The following is a 22,681-nucleotide window of genomic DNA, read 5'->3' on the forward strand; positions in this document are numbered from 1 at the left end:
CGGCAATGGCAATGGCAAGAATGGTGGAAAACGACCGCACAATGAGCCTTCCACCTCTGACAATAAACGAGCCAAGGGTAACCGTTATGAACCTCGGTTCACTAACTACACTGCCCTCGTTGAGTCTCGGGGAGAGGTTTATCAGGCCACAAGTTCCAGTGTGCCTTATAAAAAACCTGGCCCCATTCGAAAGGATATTTCGAAGAGAGACACTACAAACTTCTGTCGTTATCATAACGACTACGGACATGACACCAACGATTGCAACCAGTTGAAAGATGAAATCGAGTTCCTTATTAGACAAGGACACTTGAGAAGATACATACGGGCCTCGGGAAATTCCCAAAGAGAAGCTCCGGGTAGCAACGAGCAGGCGCCCACGTGCCAACGCTCGCCGCCCTTACAGCTTGCCCCCATGACTGGCACATTATTGACCATTTGTGGAGGCTCGCACCTCGCGGGAAATAGCGGAATGGCCAGGGAACGATATCCTCGGACCCTGCACCACGACCAGGACATCGAGACGATGACTGTGGAAGACCGCGCGCCAAAAAAGGCTCGATCAGAAGAGGGCGAAATAACCTTCTCTGATGGTGATGCCCAACACGTCCGATTCCCACATACTGATCCGCTGGTCGTGGATATCCAGATGGCTAACATGATGGTAAAGAGAGTGCTAGTCGATACAGGAAGTTCGGTGAATATCCTATATAAGTCTTCGCTGGAACGTATGAAGTTGTCCGTTAAGGACCTGGAGCCCTGCAACCAAATGATATACGGCTTCTCTGGAGAAGGACTCGCCCTCGCCGGGTTGATCAAACCACCAGTGACGACAGGTACAGCGCCTGCTACAAGGACATTACTCGCCACTTTTGTAGTGGTCGATTGTCCTTCGGCGTACAATGCCGTCATTGGAAGGCCTATACTGGTTGATCTACGGGCCATCATCTCTATGTGGCACTTAGCCATGAAGTTCCCAACGGACGCAGGAGTAGGACGCGAGTTGGGAAACCAGAGAGAAGCCAGGGAGTGCTATAACGCCTCAGTGATGAAGGCGAAAAAAGGAACATCAAAGAGCACTACCTCAAACCCAATCCGGTGATGAAGTCACCAAATTGGGTGTTTCCCAAAGCGAGGATAGAGACTTAGATCCTCGCTTTGGGGATTTTGAAGAAAACGTTGGACCCATTGAGGACCTGGAAGAGGTCCAACTCGACGAAAAAGACCCGACTAGAGTTGTAAAGGTTGGGAAAAACCTAGAGCCCACCACGAAGCATGCACTGGTGGAATTTTTACGGAAGAACCAGGACGTTTTTGCCTGGTCACACAAAGACATGGCTGGGATAGACCCTGCAGTTATCAGCCATGTCCTAAATATAGACAAGACTTTTCCACCCGTGCAACAAAAGAGAAGGCTGCTTGATAAGGATAGATCGAGAGCCTTAAAGGAAGAAGTTGAAAAATTAAAGGAGAATGGGTTCATCAGGGTGGCATTTTATCCATCGTGGGTCTCCAATCCAGTGCTAGTTCCCAAGCCTAACGACAAATGGCGAACCTACGTGGATTTTACAGATCTCAATAAAGCCTGCCCAAAGGACTGCTTCCCACTCCCAAGAATCGACCAGCTGGTCGATGCAACTGCAGGGCACGAGATCCTCTCGTTCATGGATGCATATTCGGGCTATAACCAGATTAGCATGCATCCCCCCGACGAGGATCACACAAGCTTTCGGACCGATATGGGCTTATACTGTTACAGAGTAATGCCCTTCAGACTAAAAAACGCAGGTGCGACTTACCAACGGCTAGTCAACCACATGTTTAAAGAGCTGATCGAAGTAAATATGGAGGTATACGTGGACGACATGCTGGTGAAGTCTAAAAAGGCAGAAGGACATGTAAAGGATTTACAAGGGTGCTTTGATGTTTGAACAAATACCAGATGAAGTTAAATCCCCTCAAATGTTCCTTTGGAGTCGGATCGGGGAAATTCTTGGGGTTCATTGTAAATTCAAGAGGAATCGAGGCCATCCCCGACAAGATAAAATCCCTGATTGACATGAAGTCGCCAGAAAGGATCAAAGATGTACACAGTTTAACCGGGAGAATCGCAGCCCTAAGTAGATTTATTTCGAAATCAACAGACAAGTGCGTCCCTTTTTTCAATCTACTTAGGGGAAATAAGAAGTTTGAATGGACAGGAGACTGCGAGCAAGCATGATAACTCTACAAAATAGAGTTATTTTACCATATTTTATATGCTAATTGTTGCTTAGTTCTTGAGTTTTTAAATAACTTATTAAATTTTATGTAATTTTTAATTTATTAGTCTTATTGTAGTTTTCTAGATTTTTATATGTTTTTATAGTTATTTTATTGTGTTATGTTGTAATTTAATTATATGAAATTTGTATTGTTAAGTTAGAAGTTAAAAATGTAATTCTTTTGAACTTAAATGCTTTATTAAATTAAGTTATAATCAATATTTTCAAATAATTAATATGATTTATTTATAATTGAAAATATTTGATTGTTATTTAATTTATTTTTATCTTGTAGGAATTATATTGCATGCTTGAAAGAAAGAAGAGAAAAGAAAACAAAAGTGGCAAAATTGAAAGAAAATAACATGAATTGTGGCAGTTTTCCTCTTGCTGTCCTCCTGCCCAGCCCGTCCGTACGGACCCAAACATCCCCTTCCGAAGCAAGCCCAGCCCGCCTGGCATCACAAGACCTCAGCCAGCCTCTTGGGCCCATCCAGCAAGCCCACCACCGAATCCCTTCTTCAGCCTCCAAGGCTCAGCTGCCGCCAGCTGTCTCCCATTCAGCCTGCTGCCTTCCACGATTACACCCCCAGCCGTACGCCTGCAGCTCACTTTAGCAAGCATCAAGCCAAGGCAACTTTGGGCCTTGCCTTCAACCCAGCCCAAACCGTGGGCCTGTCCTCCTGCCCAGCCCGTCCGTACGGCCCAAGCACCTCCTCAGATGCTTGCCTCCAACACACAGCCGTACGCCTGGCACAAGCCTCCCACACGCCTGCCTTGCCTCCTTCCCAGCCACACTCAGCCACCAAAGCCCACAAACACCTCTTGAGCCCATAAATTTGGGTATTGTCCCCTTGTCTAAAATGTCACATTTTTACCCATTTTCTACACACTTTTTACCCCAAAATCATCATCACTCCTACAATTTACCCCTATTTACCATATTATTATTAATTTAATCAATTTACTTAATTTAAATTGATTATCTTAATAATCTCATTTTTGCTATAAATAAGGGTTTTGAAGACCATTTTGGGGTGCTTAATGTTTTTGGTTACCATCTTTTTCTCTCATTTTCTCTCTACCATTCTCTCTTCCATTTGGGTTTTTCAAGAGCATTTTGCAAGTATGTATGTCATTTATTTTGTAATTTCTACTCTAGTTATGTGCTTCTAATCTTTTTCATAAGATTATTAAGATCATGATGAAGCAACTTGTAACTAGGTAATATTTATGTTGTATGTTGATTTCCCTTGTAATGCAACAAAGTCTATGGATTTTTCTTCTTCACATATTTCTTTCATCTTAAATATCTTGTATTTTAGATTGTTAGAACATATTTACACTTTGTTCTTCATTAGTGCATAAACATAATATTCTTTGTGTAAGATGTGTCATTAAATTGTACACATCCATGCTTAGAACAAAAATATTATGTTTTGCCTTATAAATAATGTTCATTGATTTATTTGTTATTTCATTAGATTGATTTACACTAAATGCTTTGAAATTATAATTTTGAAAAGTGAAGAAAAATCCTATATTTTTATAAGAAATTTGTGCTTAAAATTATAAATCTTTTTGGAAAATGATAGTTTAAAATATTTTAACTATCACTAAAACTTGGGAATCAATATACTAATAAATATTATTAAACTTACATTTTGTGGATTCTAGTATCTTAATAATATTTTCTTTTAACACTTATTTTCAACTCATTATTGCTTTATTTTTATTCTCTTAAATAGCTTTATTTTTCAATCTTTTATTTTATGTTCATAATATTAAAACTCATCAATCTTTGGAGCTAGGTTAGAATTTATTATTTTTGATTTAAAATAGTTTCATTTTCGATTTTAGACAACTCCTTTGGGTTCGACATCCTTGCTTACACGGTCACTATTCTATATGGACGATTCGTGCGCTTGCGATATATAAATTTTTAAACATACCCGTTTCGGGTCCATCAAAGCATTCCAGGCCTTGAAAGCTCATATGGCACAGCCTCCCATCTTATCAAAGCCAATAGAAGAAGAAACTTAGTTTATGTACCTGGCAATTACAGAAGTTGTTGCGAGCGCGGTGCTAGTACGAGAAGAAGAAGGCGTACAGAAAGCGGTTTACTATGTAAGCAAAAGGCTGATCGGAGCAGAACTGAGATATCCACCAATCGAGAGGTTAGCATATTGCTTAATCCTGGCCTCTAGGAAGCTACGCCCTTACTTCCAAGCCCACCCTATCACAGTTTTAACTGACCAGCCCCTACGGCAAGTCCTCCAAAAACCAGAGGCGGCTGGGCGATTATTAAAATGGCCAGTCAAACTAGGGCAGTTCGATATAACTTATTCACCACGAGCGGCAGTAAAGGGACAAGTATTGGCTGATCTTATTTCAGAGTTCATAGAACTTCTAGACAGCAAACAATGCAAATCGCCTAGTGCGTCTGAGCCTCAAGAGAAAGCTCCTTCATGGAAGTTATTCACGGATGGGTCATCCAACGAATCCCACGCAGGAGCGGGAGTGATATTGATAACGCCTGAAGGACATCGATTTCACTGCGCCATCAGGTTCAACTTCATCGCGTCAAATAATGAAGCCGAATACGAAGCGCTCCTCGCTGGATTAAGAATGGCGAAAGATATGAGCATAAAAGCGCTTGATATTTACAGTGACTCACAGCTGGTCGTGAACCAGGTTCTAGGAGAATATCAAGCGCGAGGTTTAAAAATGGTGGCCTACTTGAATAAAACAAAGGACCTGCTAGCCCAGTTCACAGAGTACACCCTCCAGCAAATACCGCGGGATCAGAATTCAAATGCAGACGCCTTAGCCAAACTTGCGAGCGCAAAAGATGCTGACACTTTGAACATTGTGCCAGTGGAAAGACTGAGTAAACCAAGCATACAAGCGGTTGAGACCAATATGGAGATTCGAATGAAGGATACATGGATGGCACCTTACTTGGAATATCTGACGAACGGTGTGCTACCGGCAGATAGAAACAAAGAAAAAACTCTACAAAGGCGAGCCGCTAGGTACATACTGGTCGATGGTGTTATATACCGAAGAGGATATTCACTACCACTACTCAGATGCGTTACACCAGAAAAAGCTAAGGAACTCATGAAAGAGGTGCATGAAGGCTTCTGCGGGGATCACGCTGGGGGGCAAAGTTTGGCAAAGAAGATTCTAAGGCAAGGCTACTTCTGGCCAACTATGAACGAGGATTCAATGGAGTATGTACGAAGATGTGATAAATGTCAAAGGTTCTCCAAAATTCCACGAGCGGCTCCAAATGAGTTGAAACAAATGCAAAGCCCATGGCCTTTTGCGGTGTGGGGAATAGATTTGATTGGGTCCCTACCAACGGGAAAAGGCGGAGTAAAGTACGCAGTCGTGGCAGTCGATTACTTCACTAAATGGGCCGAAGCTGAACCACTCGCCACCATAACGACCAAGAAAGTTCTTGACTTTGTCATCAAGAACATTGTTTACCGCTATGGTTTGCCCCGAAAGATAGTTTCAGACAACGGAATCCAGTTTGACAGCCACTTATTCACCGACTTCTGTGAAAGGCACGGAGTTATTAAAAGCTTTTCTTCAGTTGCGCATCCCCAAGCAAACGGGTAGGTCGAAGCCGTGAATAAAACTCTTAAAGATACCCTGAAGAAGAGGCTTGAAGATGCTAAAGGAGCATGGCCGGAGCACCTGCCTGAAGTCCTTTGGTCGTATACAACATCTCACCGAACAGCGACAGGACATACCCCATTTTCCCTAGCTTACGGATATGAGGCTATGTTACCTGTCGAGTTAGATCCCCCCTCACATCGACGTATAACATACGACCAACATCCAACTAATGATGGAGTCCCTAGACTCAATTGACGAGATACGGGAGAAGGCCCAGCTCCGAGTAGTTGTGTACCAGCAAAAAGTCGCCCGGTACTTTAACTCCAAAGTTAAAGAAAGGAAATTCAACGTCGGTGACTTGGTGCTACGACGAGTTTTCTTAAATACCTGTGACCCCACTGCTGGAGTACTCGGACCTAATTGGGAAAGACCTTACCAGATTGAAGAAGTCCTTCATCCGGGCACCTATAAACTTGCACGCCTGAACGGAGATCTCGTTCCACGATATTGGAATGGGGAACACCTGCGCAAGTATTAACAGTGAACAATCCTTCTTAAAGGACTGGCTTGTATTAAATTTTACTTTGTACAAGTTTTGCAAAGAGAATTAGCCACGTTGTATGGCTAATCGCTCGTATATGTAAGATTCTATTTTAGAATCACTCGTAAAGACATGTTTAGTCCATTTTTAATACGAGATTATAAGGGACTGTGCGCAGCCAGTCATTCTTGCCAACCTTTGTGAATTTATATTTACAAGTATTTGTTCATTACGTGTGTTGTTTTGCTGTATTACAAGTATTACTTTTTCACCCGAGCAGAAATGTTCGAACAGGTCATGGTCAAGGCAAGTGACCAAGGACCTAAAGCTCCTCGATCACTTAGGGGCATATAAGGCACATCGATAGCAAAGCGTACCATGAGGTATGTAAACACATGAACAAAATGAGTGAAAGCATGCTAAGGTACTTAGAGTATTTTTCAAAATTTATATTTTGTTAAATCAAGCCAAAGTACTATGCTAAGTTCGGTCATACAGACAAATGTTATAATAAATGAAAAGGTTATAGCATCATGATGCAATATTTTACACCGCAAGCATCACTGCTTGGATGTAACTGTTCAAATAAAATGAAAAGTTTGCTGCCCATGTAGTAAATTCAAAAAAAAGTATTGTCTTTACATCACGACCCATGGGTTGTGTAATCAAAAGAAAGAAAAAATAATAATAAAAGCTCAAGAGGCATTAGGAGCAGGAGGGTCTTTATCAGCGTTCTGGTTGGCAGCATCCTCGGCAACTCCTTCTTCCTCTGCACCAGCAATGCTTGGGGAAGCAGGGATCCTTGCTCTTGCCTCCTCTTCAGCCAGTTGAGTAGTACAGCGGGCCAGCTCAACATTTCTGACATCTTCTGAAAGATAGCCGAAGTTGGCACCCTGATTGTTTTTCCAGAAGTTGTAAAAACACCGGAGCATCACGTTCTTATACCTTTCCAGATTCTTGGAGTTGTCAAGCTTCAACTGCTCCACTTGGCTCTCAAGGGTGGCGATGGCCTCGTTCTTGGACTTGAGCTCCTCGCCCAGTCTCTTGCATTCTCGAAATTGGACTCGGCTGGACTCTTGATACTCCTCCCTCCCTCCCTCCCTCAGCCTTCGATAGCTTTGTCACCGTAGCATCCCTCTGCTGAACGATCGCCTCCAACTCCTTTGCATGCCTGGCCTCTGCAGCCGAAAGTTCCTCGACCACTTTCACCTGGTACCTCTTGATAGCCTTTGTCCGAGCTTGTTCGATGGTGGCTTGGGTGCGGGTACGAGCTGTAGTTGCAGACAGCAAAGCCTGAGGACAGAAGATAAAGTTAGAACCTGTTGCAAAGAATAAAAGACTAAGGCCAAAGAGACAAGAAGCACTTACGCTGGCTATTTCATTTGGGGTCCTGTTCAGAATCTGGTCGACCCCCATACTCTCTGCCTCAACCATTGCATCCTTAATGCGGTCTTTCTTCACGATGTGCGCAAGGCGGTCTTTGGCTGCTCATAAGGCGTGGCTCGAGAGTTTGGCCCCAAGAGTTTCTTCCCACTTGTTTTGTTCCCTGATGGGCGCAGCCGGAGGGTTTGTTGGAGAAGGAGGAGTCTCCTTCTCAGCAAGAGCTGAAGGATGAGCAGAGGTTTGCCCAGTTGGCACGTCCTTGGAAGGATCTTCTGTTCGACTCTTTTTGGCAGGTCCCTGGCTTGTTTCGCCGTTGTGTCTCCTTGACAACTTTCGCCAGAGCTGAGGAACTTCCTCTTCCTCCTCAGCCTGGTATAGGTCGAAGACGTTGGGAGTGGCCATATCTGCATACGAGTAGACACATGGAAAGGGTAAGATAAAGGCAGATGAAAACTCTTTATCAAACGGAAAAGAAGGTCACAAAGTTAATACCCGAGCTACAACTACTGGTCGCTATACTATTGATTCTATTAGTCACACACTCACTATCTGGCACAAAGAAGTCTGGCCCTAGATTTGGAGTAAATGTAAAGTTGCCCTCCCCGTCAAACAAGTGACAGGGAATTGGCAAGCTATTTAAAAGCGAAATTACTGTACCGTTTTCATCGGAGGATTCCCCCAAGTCCACAACCGGCTCTTTTGCCTTTTGTTTCCCCTTGCCTTGGGGAGCAGAAGGCCTTTCTGCAGAAGGATTTCCCGTGGGCTCCCTGATTGTAACCCCCGCCGGCCTCCTTCGGGGAGGGGACGCAGAAGGTTGCTGCTCGGGAACCCCCTCGGCAGTGGCATCGGCTATCACGGGTCCTCTTGTTTCATGGCGAGGAGCTAGGAGGCCAGCTAGCCTCAGATTATCATCAGTGACCAGGGACTTGACGCTTTTTTCTGCGTCCGTCATCCTGTCCAGTGCATTGGACCTCAACACCATGTCTGGTGTTGGGGTCGGACGTAACCATGGGCCTGAAAGACAAAACGCACTCTAAGAAAAATGAAGGGAAATTTGCTGATAAAAAATACCGACCAGTAAAAGCAGCACTTACCTCCTCGAGCGAAGGCCAAGTTGTTGCTGGTTATGTCCGGAGTAAGGAAGTACTCCTTGCTGTACTGCCCCACGTTGGATATGTGCGTGGTGGCACTCAGGAACGTCTGGTTTGTCTCCTGTTGACAAAGATGGAAGAAACCTGTCCCATACTATTGAGGGTTGGACATGAGATCAAAAAGATAATTGATCTTATGGGGGGTAGGTTCGGGCCATTTTTTAGGTTTGTACAGGATATAGAGTGCGGCCAACATTCTATATCCATTTGGAGTAATCTGGAAGGGGGTGACATCGAAATAATTAGCCACCCCCTGATAAAAAGGATGCAGTAGGAGCACAGCCCCCACCTCTATGTGGTACCGAGACCAAGCACTGTATACACCTCCAGGGAGGTTAGCCCTTTGGTCTGCGGCAGGAATTTTGAGAGTGACCCCTGTGAGAGGATACTTCCTAAGATAGTTGGCAAGCATCCTGGGAGTTACAAGGCTGGTCGGGGAGAAATACCACTCGACATCAGGCAGATTCTGATGGCGAGGGTGGGCTCTAGTTTGGATGTTAGGGTCAGGAGCAAGATTGTTTTGGCCACTGGTCGAAGGAACCCCAACCTGTGAATCAGGCTGGGCAGGAAGGTTTGGACTATCGTCGGATTCATGTCTTTTCTTGCCTAAAGATTTGGAACGAGCCATTTGAGGAGGAGAAGGAAGAGGTCTGGAGGAAGATCGTGAAAAGGGAATCTCGTTAATTCGGTCGGTTGATCGTTCTTCGCCTTCGAGTAGCTGGGCAAGAAGATCGTCGTCGATGGGCCGTTCACCTCCCCACAAATCTGGCATCAAGGTCTGCAAATAGAAGAATGGGGAGGTGAGGATAGAGAATTTTTAAAGGCTTTTTAGAATAGCGCTGGTCGAGTGTAAAAGCCAAGCTTTTATACAACAACATTCTAACAAAAAGCTAAATCTTTCTACACGAACATTTTGAGAAACGGATCAAAGGGTGAAAGTAAAAAGTTTTTCAAAAAAGCTTTTTCAACTCCTCTTAGGGCGGGAAAAACCTATTTTCCAACTAGCCTAAAGATCGAATTTTTATTTTGATTTTACGTCCTAAAAGTATGATCCCGACTATTAAACTAACTCGTAACCTTTTTCGCCTACAAGACATTCTACTCACGAGCATCTCAAACCAGAAGCAGATGAACTCAAACAGTCAACATACAGAAGCATGCATTATGAAAATTTGAAGCATAAGGATTCAAAAACTTACCAAAAAGATGGTCGTGGAGACTGGTAAAGAGTCTTCGGAAATCGAGGAACTCTCGAGCTGAGTCTTGAAAATGCAGAAGAATGGTCTCCGGAGAAGATTGAAGCTCTGGTTTTTAGGGTTTCTTGAGAAGGCAATGGCGTGCGTAAAAAGAAAAAGGGAAGTTTGGAGATGTTATATAAGTTTGTCTGTGGCATAAAAAAGGTGTAATCAACAGTTTCCCTTTTTCGAAGTATGGGGAAGTGGTATAGCTGTCGAATTATTACTGGGGAACCGAAAAGTCATGATTAGACAAGAGTAGGTTGCTTTTTCCAAGAACACACGAAGGGTTCTGACACGTATGGTGGGGTCACCGAAGAGTCGTTCGCTCAAAAGTTTATTTATTTCTCGTAATAAATAAACTTGGGAGGCAAATGTTATCCAAAAATCTGGCATTGATGACGTGGCAAGTGATCCCTGGACACGGGGCTGACATCTGGAGGAACTCTGCTAGTGTATCGAACAAAAGGTACATTATAAGCAGGAGGCGGCCCAGTCTCACCTATGACCAGTCTGGTCGATGGTTCCTCATGCAATGTAATATTACTATAAAGATCTTTGTAAATTCTGAATTTAACTCACACAATCTCGTGGATATCCGGTTATTTAGGAGAGAATATCGGCAACAAAATCATGTAATCCCCCTTGAGGCTATAAATAGAGAAAGATAGCTCAAGGGAGGGACTTTTGGCTTTCGAATTACTTGAGACTAGTGTAATTCTATTTGAAATATTGTATTGTTCTTCAGAGGTTGGTGAAACTCATTGAACCCTTGTTCTTTGATCACTCCTTTGATTCTCATATCAATAACAATCTAAGTGGACGTAGGTCATTACCAGATCCTGGGGCCGAACCACTATAAAACATCGTGTTCTTATTACTTTTTGTCATTCGGTTATTTTCAACGCATTCATTCACATCAAGCATATTCTGACTCCGTGTCAGTTGACCAAAATCTGGGTCAACAATATACATTATATATATTTATATAAAAAAAAATCAATCATCTATAAAAAATTGTTTGCTGAAAAAGCTTAAAAAATTTCAAAGTGTTTTCAAGTTTATACCATTTCGAAATTCACTAGTAGAGTTTTTATTTTTTTTCAATAAAATTCAACCTTATTTTTATTTGTTATGTATGATTTGAAATTCACATATATGAGTAAATCTTATTTCTCTTGAAAAACTTGTTTAGTAAAAACATACAAGATTTTTTTTTTCGGAAAGTGTTTGATGAAAAAGCTCTAGATTTTTCAAAGTGTTTCATGTAAGATTTTTTCAATCATTTTTGTGATTTTTTTTATAACTACATATCATATATTTCTCCAATTTTAAATTTCGAAATTCACTACTAAAGATTTTTTTTTTTCAAAAAAATTCATACTTATTTTTATTTGTTATGTAGGATTTAAAATTCACATATATGAGTAAATTTTATTTCTCTTGAAAAACTTGTTTAGTAAAAACTGACAAGAAAAATATTTTTGAAAGTGTTTGTTGAATAAGCTCTAGATTTTTCGAAGTGTTTCATGTATGATTTTCAATCAGTTTTGTGCTTTTTTATTTTTACAAACTACTTATCATTTATCTCTCCAATTTTAAAATTTGAAATTCAATAGTAGAGATTTTTTTTTCTAAAAAATTCCAACTTTTTTTTATTTGTTATGTAGGACTTAACCAAATCAGAATGAAAACAAAAGAATACTGATTTTTACTCGTACTTTTCCTCAAACAGATGGTATGCATCAAAACTTTGAGTATACCTTAATGACTTAATAATAAGAAATATGTGTTCATGTATATATGTGTGAGAGAGAAACAGGGGGAAAATGATAGAGAAGTTAAAAAAAATTTACTTGCAATACTAATCCAACCACAATAGGAATAAAATTATTGAGATTAGCTTATGGGACACAGTAACAATACCATTTTTTTTAACTAGAGAATACTACTATAATTATTTTTGTGGGATACACATTACTACAAAGAAAGCAAAAAATTTAGAAAACAAACATATTTATTGAAATATATTAAGAGGCCACCCAAGGCCAAATGAATTAGTTAACTTACTTTCCATGGGCAGTTTCTCCAGAAAGCATGATCGCATCAGCACCTTCCCGTACTGCAATTGCAATGTCAGAGACTTCTGCCCTTGTTGGCGTAGGATGGTTAATCATGCTCTACAACATGTTTGTTGCTACAATAACTGGTTTCTGCATTCTCTGACACCTTCTAATCATGTCCTCCTGTACGTAACAAGGAAATTTCATTCATGACAGAATCTGAGACAAATTCAACATTTTAACTTCAGTATTTTAAATAATAATCATTTGAAAAGATGAACTTATCATATATACATAAAGCATGACAGAATAAGAAACTATTATGCAGGCACCACATTACTTCAAAAACATAAAGCATGCATAAAGTACAACATAGTATTACTGTTTCATGAGCAGGCTCCTGGAAGAAACTATCAAAATAACTTATAGGGGCAAAGGATATAGAAAAACTATTGACAACATAGTATTACTGTCTCTAATTCTCTACTCATACAGTAATAAGAAAGGAAAAAGAAAACCTCTTGGATAGCTAAATTATTTCATCACTGATGTTACATAAGATTATATTTAAAACAATTGATATTTTTTCTAATGGGGAAAAAAGAAATGAGGCATTTCTAACCTGAGGAATATATTTGATGACTGTCATAAATACTTGGATTGAGCTGAAAACGGAAAGAATCAGTTCCAAGTCAGAAAGTGAATCAATAATATATTTCATAGCAAATGGAATTTAGAAACCTAAAGCTAATTATGATAAAGCGATTAAGCCAATAAATCGAAGCAAACAAATGCTTTTATCATCTAGCTTTTGATTGTTTTTTAATTGAACTGAATTGTTTGAAACTCAAAATTCAGAATAAAAGAAAAGGAAAGGTAACTAAAGAATGAATCTTACTTAAAAATGTTAATCAACAAAAGCCAGGAATGGTTTGGCAAAGCAATGAAAAAGAAAACTCCAGCAGCTAACCAAACAATAGAGACAATTGCTATGGTAATCTTAGAGACAGTCTGACCTGCGCGTTGTATAAATACAAAGCCATCATCACCAACAAAAGGTAAAATTCAAAAATAGCAATGCATAACAACATAATTACCACGCCAAAACAATAAGGCTCCTCAATCAAGAAGAAGAAACCCAATAATAAAACACTACAGATGCACCTGGACTGCAGTAGGATCTTCAACCGATGACGGAAGCTGAGAAAGGCATATCTCAGCAGCCATGTCCCATGCATCTCTGCAGTGTGCAATAGTTACAGAGTGACTTTCGGACTAATAAAATAGTAAGTATTAACTTCTTTAGTGTTTCATTTGGTACTACCACATGTGATACTGATGGGTAGGTGGCAACAATGGATGAGAGATCGGGGAATAATTGGCAGAACGCATAATTCACTCAGTAAGTAAAAAATTTCGAAAAAGACTAGCGACTAACAAATCTATCCTAAACAGCATCTGGAAAAGCTCTGCAGCAGAATGCAAAGGTATGAGAAACATATAGCACCAAAAGAATCTTAAGGGTACTTCAATTCAAAGAAGTTAGACCATAGAGCATCAAACCACAGGAAAGAAACTGATCACAAATTTGAAAGAAATAAAAACTAATAATGAGATAAGCACAAATCCAAACACTTGAAGAAAGCCTAAAGGATTGACATGGTTGTCTTAAGCATGGAAATATATCAAGGAACAGAATGAAACATCTCTGAATAATAAAAAAAAAAAGATAAGTAAAAACTACAAGCAATATTCATTTAGTTACTATATTAGGATTAATATGTACTCTCAGAAAATTATGTTTGTCTATAAGATGGATGCATGTATTTGTGTGTTTATTCAACTAAGCCTCAATCAACGAAACTTAAACGAGTACTCTACCTGGACAAACCCATATAGGCCAGGAATGGACATAACATATGCACCAAGTACTTTTAATCCAAAGTCAACATGTGGCTGCAAAAAACATTAGAGACAATAATGAAAGAAGGAAATAAATATATTTTTTAAGACAAGACCTAAAAGAGTGCCACATAATATAAATAAATAAACAAATAAATAAGAGTGTCATCAAATTATAGAACTCAACAAGGGGAAAGAAGGAGTAATTTAGCAGCATTGGACTGGGCTTAAATTTATATATAGGATATGTAGAATGTGGTTTCACAAATTCTCAATCTCATGCTTCTTTAGCCTAACCACATCATATATCTTAAACAATTGTTGCTTTAGGCCTTTTCCAAAATATGAAAGGCAATATTTGAACAACTATTAGTAAGCTGGAAAAACAAGTTAACAAGCAAAAATGTGTTAAACTAAAAACAGTCACTATTCCCAGGCCAATCATAACAAAACACTCAAATTGCTATCAAAATTTAATGATCCAACTGTATCTTCAAAACCATTGATGTAACATACCTAACTTAGATCCTTAGAAAGATAAACATCAATTTGTTGTTTCTTTTTAGCTAGTTGAATCTCAACATATGGATGGCATTTTGTTTTTGGAGGGGTTTCATAATATTTAGATCCAGAAGGAAAAAAAATATACTACTTCCAATCAGTTGATCATGTTTCAACTAGTGAAAAACTGATGTTATACTATGACTAACCTGCCCTGCTCCCTCAGCAACACAGACCATTGCTGATCCTTTTGTCTCAATGAGGTATTTCAGATGCCGCAAAACACCATGAGGACCATGTAAATGGAAAGGTACCTTAAATGTATAAATCCAGTATCAGTACAGAATCTCAAAAATAACTAACCAATTATTAAGTCGCACAAATACCTCTGGTAACAAGCATATATCGATTTGTCCACTAGCCAGGGATGCATGCATAGCAATAAATCCACTGCTATGACCCATGAACTTTACAATTCCTATACCATGGTATGCACTATGTGCCTGTAATAAGGATTGAGAAGTTAACAAAGACTGTTTTTCCCACTGAATTCTTTAACAATGATATTATAATTCATGAAACTTAAGTAATCAAAATGAAATCGAACAAATCACAAAATATAATGAAAATTTGTACCTCGATGTAAGCAGAATTAATGGCTTGTTGTGCTTCCTCAACAGCAGTGTCAAACCCAAAAGTTTTGTCCATCAGCAAAATATCATTGTCTATAGTTTTGGGGACCCCAACAACAGCCACCTTTACCCTTCTTCTACAACACTTAAATGAAAATAGGAAAAGTAGGACATGAGACCTAAATAGAAATGGCAGGCAAGGTCGAGGCAAGATAAAGGGAAACAGCTTACAAATGTAGCAATCAAGTAAAAGTAGTTAAACATATCCAATAAGATGATTCTAGTGGTTCGGTCATCTATATGGCAGTAAAGTGCTTTCTAATTTATACGAAAACATGAACATATAGACATGGTGATGAATCCTAAACTAAAAGCAAAATGAATTCAAGTCATCAGGAATGCATCAACTTTTAATTCTTGAGATAACACTTTACATCTACAAATTTAGAACAACTTGTACCAAAGCAATTTATATCCCAAAAGATTTCTGCTTTAAGTAATATGTTCAAAAGTGACCTTAGTTATGAATGCATGCCAGATTATGAGATAAGAAACACAGGAATGTAAACAGATACATGCATAACTACCTCTTTGTGAATTACATTTTCCCTAGCATGAGTTACGTTCCCACCCAGCACAAAAAGCATGTTGATTCCTCTTTCCTGATATCAAATTAATAAATGTTTTCAGGTCAGGAATCATATGTCCGCAAAATTATTAACTCTAAAGAAACTGATAATAGTTGCAGAGTAACATACCATGTCCAAACTTGATGCAAATGAGAAGCTCTACTATGCAAATAACTAAGGAAAGCCAACAGAATGTGCCGACTTTTTTCGCTGGTTTTCTGCAATTTGGACACAGTGATTATGAAAAGGTTAAAACCCTGGAAATGGTAGGCCAAGATGGTATATGAATTCATTTCAAGAAAAGGAAAAAGATGTGCTGCTAGTGATTATGTCAGATGGAGAAAGAGGGTAGTGTACCTGTCTTGAAGATATGAGTTGTACTCGCGGATTGTAGGAATTGCTATTAGCCACCACAATATCAACCTATACACAATAACGGGGTTTCGAGGAGGAATCCACAAACAGAACTTTAGAAAAAAGGTGCCGAGCTCTACTGTGAGGAAGACGATACGAAGACTAAAAACTTGAATGAAACGCCATGGACCAAGCAGGGGATGCCACTCATCTTTGTCCCACTGAGCTGGTGTAAATTGTTCTAGTGTTCTTTTGACCTGAGTCAGTAAAAAATGCATCTAACTCGGTGTCAATAACAAAGGTTCACAAGAAACAGAAAATGAGACATGTCAAGCAAATTTCTTAAGCTAAAAAGTACAGGGAATCCATGATTTTCTGTTTACATGAAAAAAAACACTAAAACACATGTATTTCTACTCCAAACAATATGATCCAATTTTCAACTTCTTGCTACAACTTAGTAACTCTCCATTAAATATTCAAAACTAAAACACCAAAATCAGAGCATACTTTTCCAATAATATTAACTCTCCATTAAATATTCAAAACTAAAACACCAAACTTAGAGCATACTTTTCCAATAATATTAGGCTGACGGCTTATCCCAATCCACTTGTACGTTTTTCCATCAAAGTACCTAACAGTATGCATTCCTGCCTAGATACCTGCAGCATACGCACCAAAAGAAACTTGTTATAATTTGCACAGAAAGCTCATATAGCAGACAATGAAAAATTATTGCCACAATCTGCTTAATATTGTAGAAGAAATAATTGAATACTATGGCTACGGATAGACAGGTAGTCATAACATGTAAAAACTTATAAAAAAAAGTACAAGATAATTAATGGATGATAAAATATCATAGAACTAGAGTAAGATAATGTATGGTTATTCCATCAGAAGAATATTAATTTTGTATAATATGTCAATGGCAAAGAAAACTATCCAAGAACAATGCATCACCATTAGTGTAGACCAAGCACTCAAAAAATAGATCAATCAACTATTGCCAAGGATGCTAGTTTTAAATTAGGTCCTTAATAAGTTATTTGGTTAACATGGTGAAAAAAAATAAATAGGAAAATGTTCAACGTCAAGTTTCTTTGATCTCACTCCTTCACTAATTGATAATCTTAACATAGGAAGTCCATGTCGAAATAGAGGCTTTCCAATTAATATTATTCTCACAGAGAATCCTTCCTTATAAATATCACAGAGATTAAGCTACTTCTAAATATCAAAACATTTTAAACAATAAGACAAGTGACGTGGATATTGACTTACAGGTTGAACTTGAGCCTAAATATTTAGTAGCCTGGAAAAAAAAAAAAAAAAGAAGTTGAAAATTGTTAATCCAACATAGATAAAGTGATACACTTATTATGAAGAGTAAACAAATTTATCTTAGCATACACTTTCTTCCCGAGAAAACTCTAAAACTTTTTCATCATCATTCTTGTGTCCTTGCAACCCATCATATCCACATTGTCTGTCAAAATTTAATTCCAAGGAGATAAAAACTGATAGTAGAACAAAGGGAAAAACTATATGTAAGCATTCTGGATGTCATTGCAAGGTACAAAGGGTTAAGGTCCAACTTCCCAAATATTTTAGAAAAGAAAAATGGAAAAGAAATTAGAAGCTAATTATACCTCCAATCATTTGCAGCACCAGAGGTGTCTTTAATATGCATTTAGGCGGGAAAAAGAACACAGCAAAATAAGGACTTGGAGAGAGTTCGTATAAGTTCATAAACATTATAGATAGACCTATGTAATTTGTCTCTCTTTCATGTTTACTTCTTACAAGGTTAGACCTATGACAAGATGGGATTATTTGCAAGCAGCAAGAGGAAAATAAGTACTAGGACCTTGATTGCTAAAATATATTTTCCCCTCATTTCATCCAATGTATTTCTAGATAGAGAACCAATGCTTCAACAAGCAAGATTGAATCAATTGACGAGTTGAAAATACGATTTCTTGGAACTATAGCTCTTACTTTCAGACATATCCTTAATTCCAAACTTCAGAAAATTTTCTTCTTTCCTATTTTTCTCCCTCTCTTTCATTTTCCTTCCTTTTAATTCCCGAGTTTTCAGTATATACATTCCAATTTTTAGTATTTCTATTCGAACTTACCAATCTAGCCAATTTTTTCCTTGACACAAAGCATGATAAAAATATACATACAACTAAATAATTATGTAGAAAGGAAAAAGTACCTCGGCAACATTTCTCCCGTCATGATCCTTTTTAGCATTTGAGGGCATCAAACTTGGAAGAAATCCATTGTCATTTTTCATTGAGTTCCTGCTATTTAAAGTAAAATTAATTATATAGCACACCATGACATAATCACATCATACATACCAAACACAGAAAATGTGAATACCTAATAGGCATACAGTGATAAAAATCTAAAATATTATAAAGCAACACAAGAGAAACCAGGTCTCTAGACTTTTCTTAAACAAAATATATCCACCAAATGCACAACAAAACTAACTGATTCTAAAACCCGAAATGAAAGGAAATAAAAACAAAGCTGAGTGTCTCTTCCTCTCCATTACAAGCACAAGTCAGAGACTAGTCCTAAAGGATGATTGCATATTAAATTCTAGAGAAAATATACAAACCCAATATTCATCATCATTCATGACATTCATAAATACCACAGTGTAGATGCTATACAAGTTTCAATAATGTTTTCATGGATTGGTACGTAACAAGAAACAAATATTGTCCTCTGTTGGAAAGAAAGATGGTGTACAATCACAAGGGCGTGAAGAGGTGATAAAGTTATCAAAACATTATTTATTTTCATATATAATAGCAAAAATAAACAACAAGATCTACTGCCAAAAATTTGCATAGAACTCATTCAGTAATACACAATACCTTAATTGTTCACCATTCTCTCTACAAACAGTGGACTTGATAAATTTCTCAACATCATTCACTGAAAATTTAGTAGAAGGAATAGACTCCACAACAGCTTCAGCATTGTTACAAGCCACATTCCCAGCATAACCATCAGCTGGAAGCTGAACCCCCTGAATAGCATCAACAAGGTAACATATTATAAAAAAAATCAGGCTTTTTCTTCATTAAAGATCTCAAGAAATAAACAAATGGCACAAATCTCATACCTTTGCAACAACTTGAACAAGGTCACCTGAAAGAATTACAAGTGTATCTATCACTGGGTCTGTCTAGTCTGCACTCTTCCTAAATTAGCTGATGTCCCAACAATAGCTAAATTAGACCCATTGAAATTTCTCACAGTTAATCTTCCACTGAGACACCAGTATCATCCATTGTGCGAGGACAACTATTGTACGGATTTTATAGTGTATTTACATGGTTTAAACTCTGTACATGTTTACCATCTAACATTTCTTCAAATTCCTGATGCGAGCTCCTTGCATAGTCACCCTCACCTGACAGTAGCATCTCCTGTGAATTCAACATTTCTCCTGTGGGTTTCAGAAAAAACTCGTTCTCTTTGCCTTGAAGGTGTCCACGTTCAACTGCATCCAGTGGGGTAACCTCCTCCTCCACACCATCATCCATGCTTCTAAACATACTTTATTCACATATATCCATGAACAAGAGTTGCACTATCAGTCAAAACTCCGAAATCAACTAATGTTGTTACACTAAATACTTCTGCATAGAAGAAATACCACTGTCAAAATTACAATACTAGCAAGTTAAAAGGCAATGCCCAAAAGATCAAAACATGAAAATATTCTAGCAACCCTTCATCTTAACTAGAAAATATGAATATCTAGCCAGACCCCAGTAATATGCTACTTTCAATTTTACAAACAACAAGTTTTAGAACAAAGCTAGTAACCACACCACGTGCGTTATATTCATGATCGATCAATGGACCCAGGTAAACAGTTCTATAAAGTCTCTAAAACTTACACGAGAGACAGACCACAACTATTTTCCGTTTGGTTGCCAAGAAAACAAAATGAAAGGGGGGAGAAAGAAAGAAAAACATAACAGTATGCATACAACTCCATTTCACATATATAAACTGACTCAAAACATGAAACAAAATCTCATTTAGCTCAAATGAGTTATTAATTCTACAATTCTCACACACACAATCACCAAATAATTCTCTTCAATTTTCTCGGCAACCAAACAGGAAAAGAATTGAAAGCTCAAACTGTAGAAAAAATAATGAAATCAAAGGCATACCTGTACGAATTCCAACAAAACAAATGAAGCACCAGAACATGAAAAGCCGCGAGATGCAATCTCAACGAGGTAAGAAAGAAGAGAGGAGGTGAATTACAGAGGTGACGAAACGCAAAAACCCTAAAAGGCAGAGCAAAACTTAAAGAAGTGGTGAAAGAAGAACAATCCAAAAGCACACAATAATAATGAAGCGATGGAAAGAAGAACAATTCGGTGTCGTCGTTCGCCTCTGGTGTCGTGTGAGGGCTTGGGAGCTTCGACGGGTCTGGTGGGAGAAAAAGATCCGAGAGAGAGGAGAGAGAATGATGAGGAAAAAGGAGAAAGAATTGAAGGGAATGAATTGGGTCTCTCGGGTCTCACATATTTTCAGATCTCACAAATGAAAAAAAAAGCTAAGTGTGGTGGGATGGTGGAATTATTACCGCCCTTTTTTCATAAAGTGGCCCAATATATTACTCTAGCATAACACTTTTTGATTAGTATTATATTCGTGTGTTATGGAAATGGGTATTTGGTGTAGTGCTCCCACTTATTGCGTGGTAACCAAATCTTTGCCCTTACCTGTAGCACAGAGTACCCATGAGCCAAAGCCCAACAAAAAGAATTGTGTCGGACACGACCCCATAACCTTAACCATGAATTTAAATCAATAATATAACATCATAGCTCATGAAAAGACGTAGTCCTAGTTGAGTTGGACAAGTATCGTGTAATGTAAGCATGCAATTTCAACATATCATAAGCATGCATTTCTGTAACGTAGACATGCATTTTAAACGTAAGCATGCCAAACAAATATCACATACACATAACCATAATTTCATATAAGCACATTAAACATAAACATTCACTAGCACAATCATGCATTAACATAAACATATCACATAAAATAGTTTCTACCATAGAGTACGTCAAACGTACACCCTGCATATAGTGTCCACTCTTCTTACCTCCAAAAGCAGGAGCGATCCACACACCCTAACACGTCTCTTCAAGTATCTTCAATGAGCCTAAACATAACATATAACATCAACATTTTAAAACCTCAACCAAACAAAACCATAATTATACCCACTAGTATTCTTTCTATGATTAATTCATCCTCATATAATCATTAAGAAAGTCTTAGAACCCCTATGCATAAAACCCCAAAATTTACAAACTTATATCTAAATGTCCTAAAAAAGTCACATTTCTGGGCAACTGGCACAGTCAGGCCAATGCCTGTGCGCGGTCGTGCCAATGTCTATGCGCGGTCACTCTCACAGAGTGCAAGGACAAACAAGACGAGTAGCACGGTCATGCCAGGGATGGGCGATTTCTACTTTTAGAGATAGCAGTTACGATTTCTAAACCTGAAACTCGAGCCAAATCATAAAATCTTGACCCAAACCCCCAAAATAGGTGTCCTAACATGTCTCTAACCCCATGAATCCATATATTAGCGTCTCTAAAGCTATATTGGAAATTTATCAACCCAGAAACAATAACAATAGTCTCAGAATTTCAAAAACTTAGATTGACGTAAACTTTAAACAAAAGTTGAACACTTACAAATCAAGAACCAGCCACCAAAACTCAGACCCTTGCTGCCTATGAGATTCCTAGTCCTTCAATAGCCAAGATTGATGATCTCCTTCAAACCTTGAACTTTCAAAAATCTCAGATCAAGAGCGAGAGATTGTTCTTGGTCTGTTTCCTCTTTTGTCTATCGCCCAAAACCAGAGTTTGTAAATCGTACGACATCTAAACCTATTTTCCTTATTAATTGATTATTTAATATGACTTAATTTGTGTAAAAACCAAATGACCTTTATGTCCCCAACCTCAAATTTATCCTTAATAATCACTTAAGACCCTTATTGTAATTTCCAACCAAAACTAATAGTTTTAACTTTTGATAATTACACTTTATTTAATAAAACCCATAATTCTACTTGGACCCCCAATACACAGCTTCTATTACACTTTGGCCCATAATACCTAAAGAAACTAATGTGTGTGGATTGCTTGAAAGAACACATAAATAAACATACATCATAAATCATCCATATCATAATTCATATAATTAAACGCATAATGTCATACAATTTACCATAATACCCCTACTAGTAAAAGCGGATATTACAACTATCCCCTCCTAAAAAGAAATTTCGTCCTCGAAATTTACCTGAAC

The 22,681-nt window shown here is 38.4% G+C and overlaps 1 protein-coding gene and 1 long non-coding RNA gene across 2 annotated transcripts; both read right to left on the minus strand.

The window, feature by feature from the left end:
• Positions 1 to 12,270: 12,270 nt before the first annotated feature.
• LOC133814189 (pyruvate kinase 2-like) lies at positions 12,271 to 15,378 on the minus strand. Its single transcript, XM_062247184.1, has 6 exons — positions 15,307 to 15,378; positions 15,057 to 15,173; positions 14,880 to 14,984; positions 14,149 to 14,223; positions 13,432 to 13,542; positions 12,271 to 12,384 (listed from the first exon to the last, which is right to left on the minus strand). Exons 1-6 carry the CDS (start codon positions 15,376 to 15,378, stop codon positions 12,271 to 12,273), a joined length of 594 nt encoding a protein of 197 aa, XP_062103168.1.
• A 517-nt stretch (positions 15,379 to 15,895) lies between these two features.
• Positions 15,896 to 16,451, minus strand: LOC133815995 (uncharacterized). The gene is made up of 3 exons (XR_009884938.1): positions 16,289 to 16,451; positions 16,061 to 16,149; positions 15,896 to 15,964 (listed from the first exon to the last, which is right to left on the minus strand). It is a non-coding gene; the product is annotated as an uncharacterized LOC133815995 (long non-coding RNA).
• Between the last annotated feature and the right edge of the window lie 6,230 nt (positions 16,452 to 22,681).

Source organism: Humulus lupulus, chromosome 2 (assembly GCF_963169125.1).
Source record: "Humulus lupulus chromosome 2, drHumLupu1.1, whole genome shotgun sequence".
NCBI classification, from domain to species: Eukaryota; Viridiplantae; Streptophyta; class Magnoliopsida; order Rosales; family Cannabaceae; genus Humulus; species Humulus lupulus.

Excerpts from the sequence above, each read along its gene's own strand:
- LOC133814189 (XM_062247184.1), bottom strand. The coding sequence starts at position 15,378 with ATGGACAAAACTTTTGGGTTTGACACTGCTGTTGAGGAAGCACAACAA. Across the intron at positions 15,174-15,306 it reads TTAATTCTGCTTACATCGAG|GCACATAGTGCATACCATGG; the intron begins GTACAAATTTTC and ends TCCTTATTACAG. Across the intron at positions 13,543-14,148 it reads GCCTATATGGGTTTGTCCAG|TCCGAAAGTCACTCTGTAAC; the intron begins GTAGAGTACTCG and ends CTATTTTATTAG.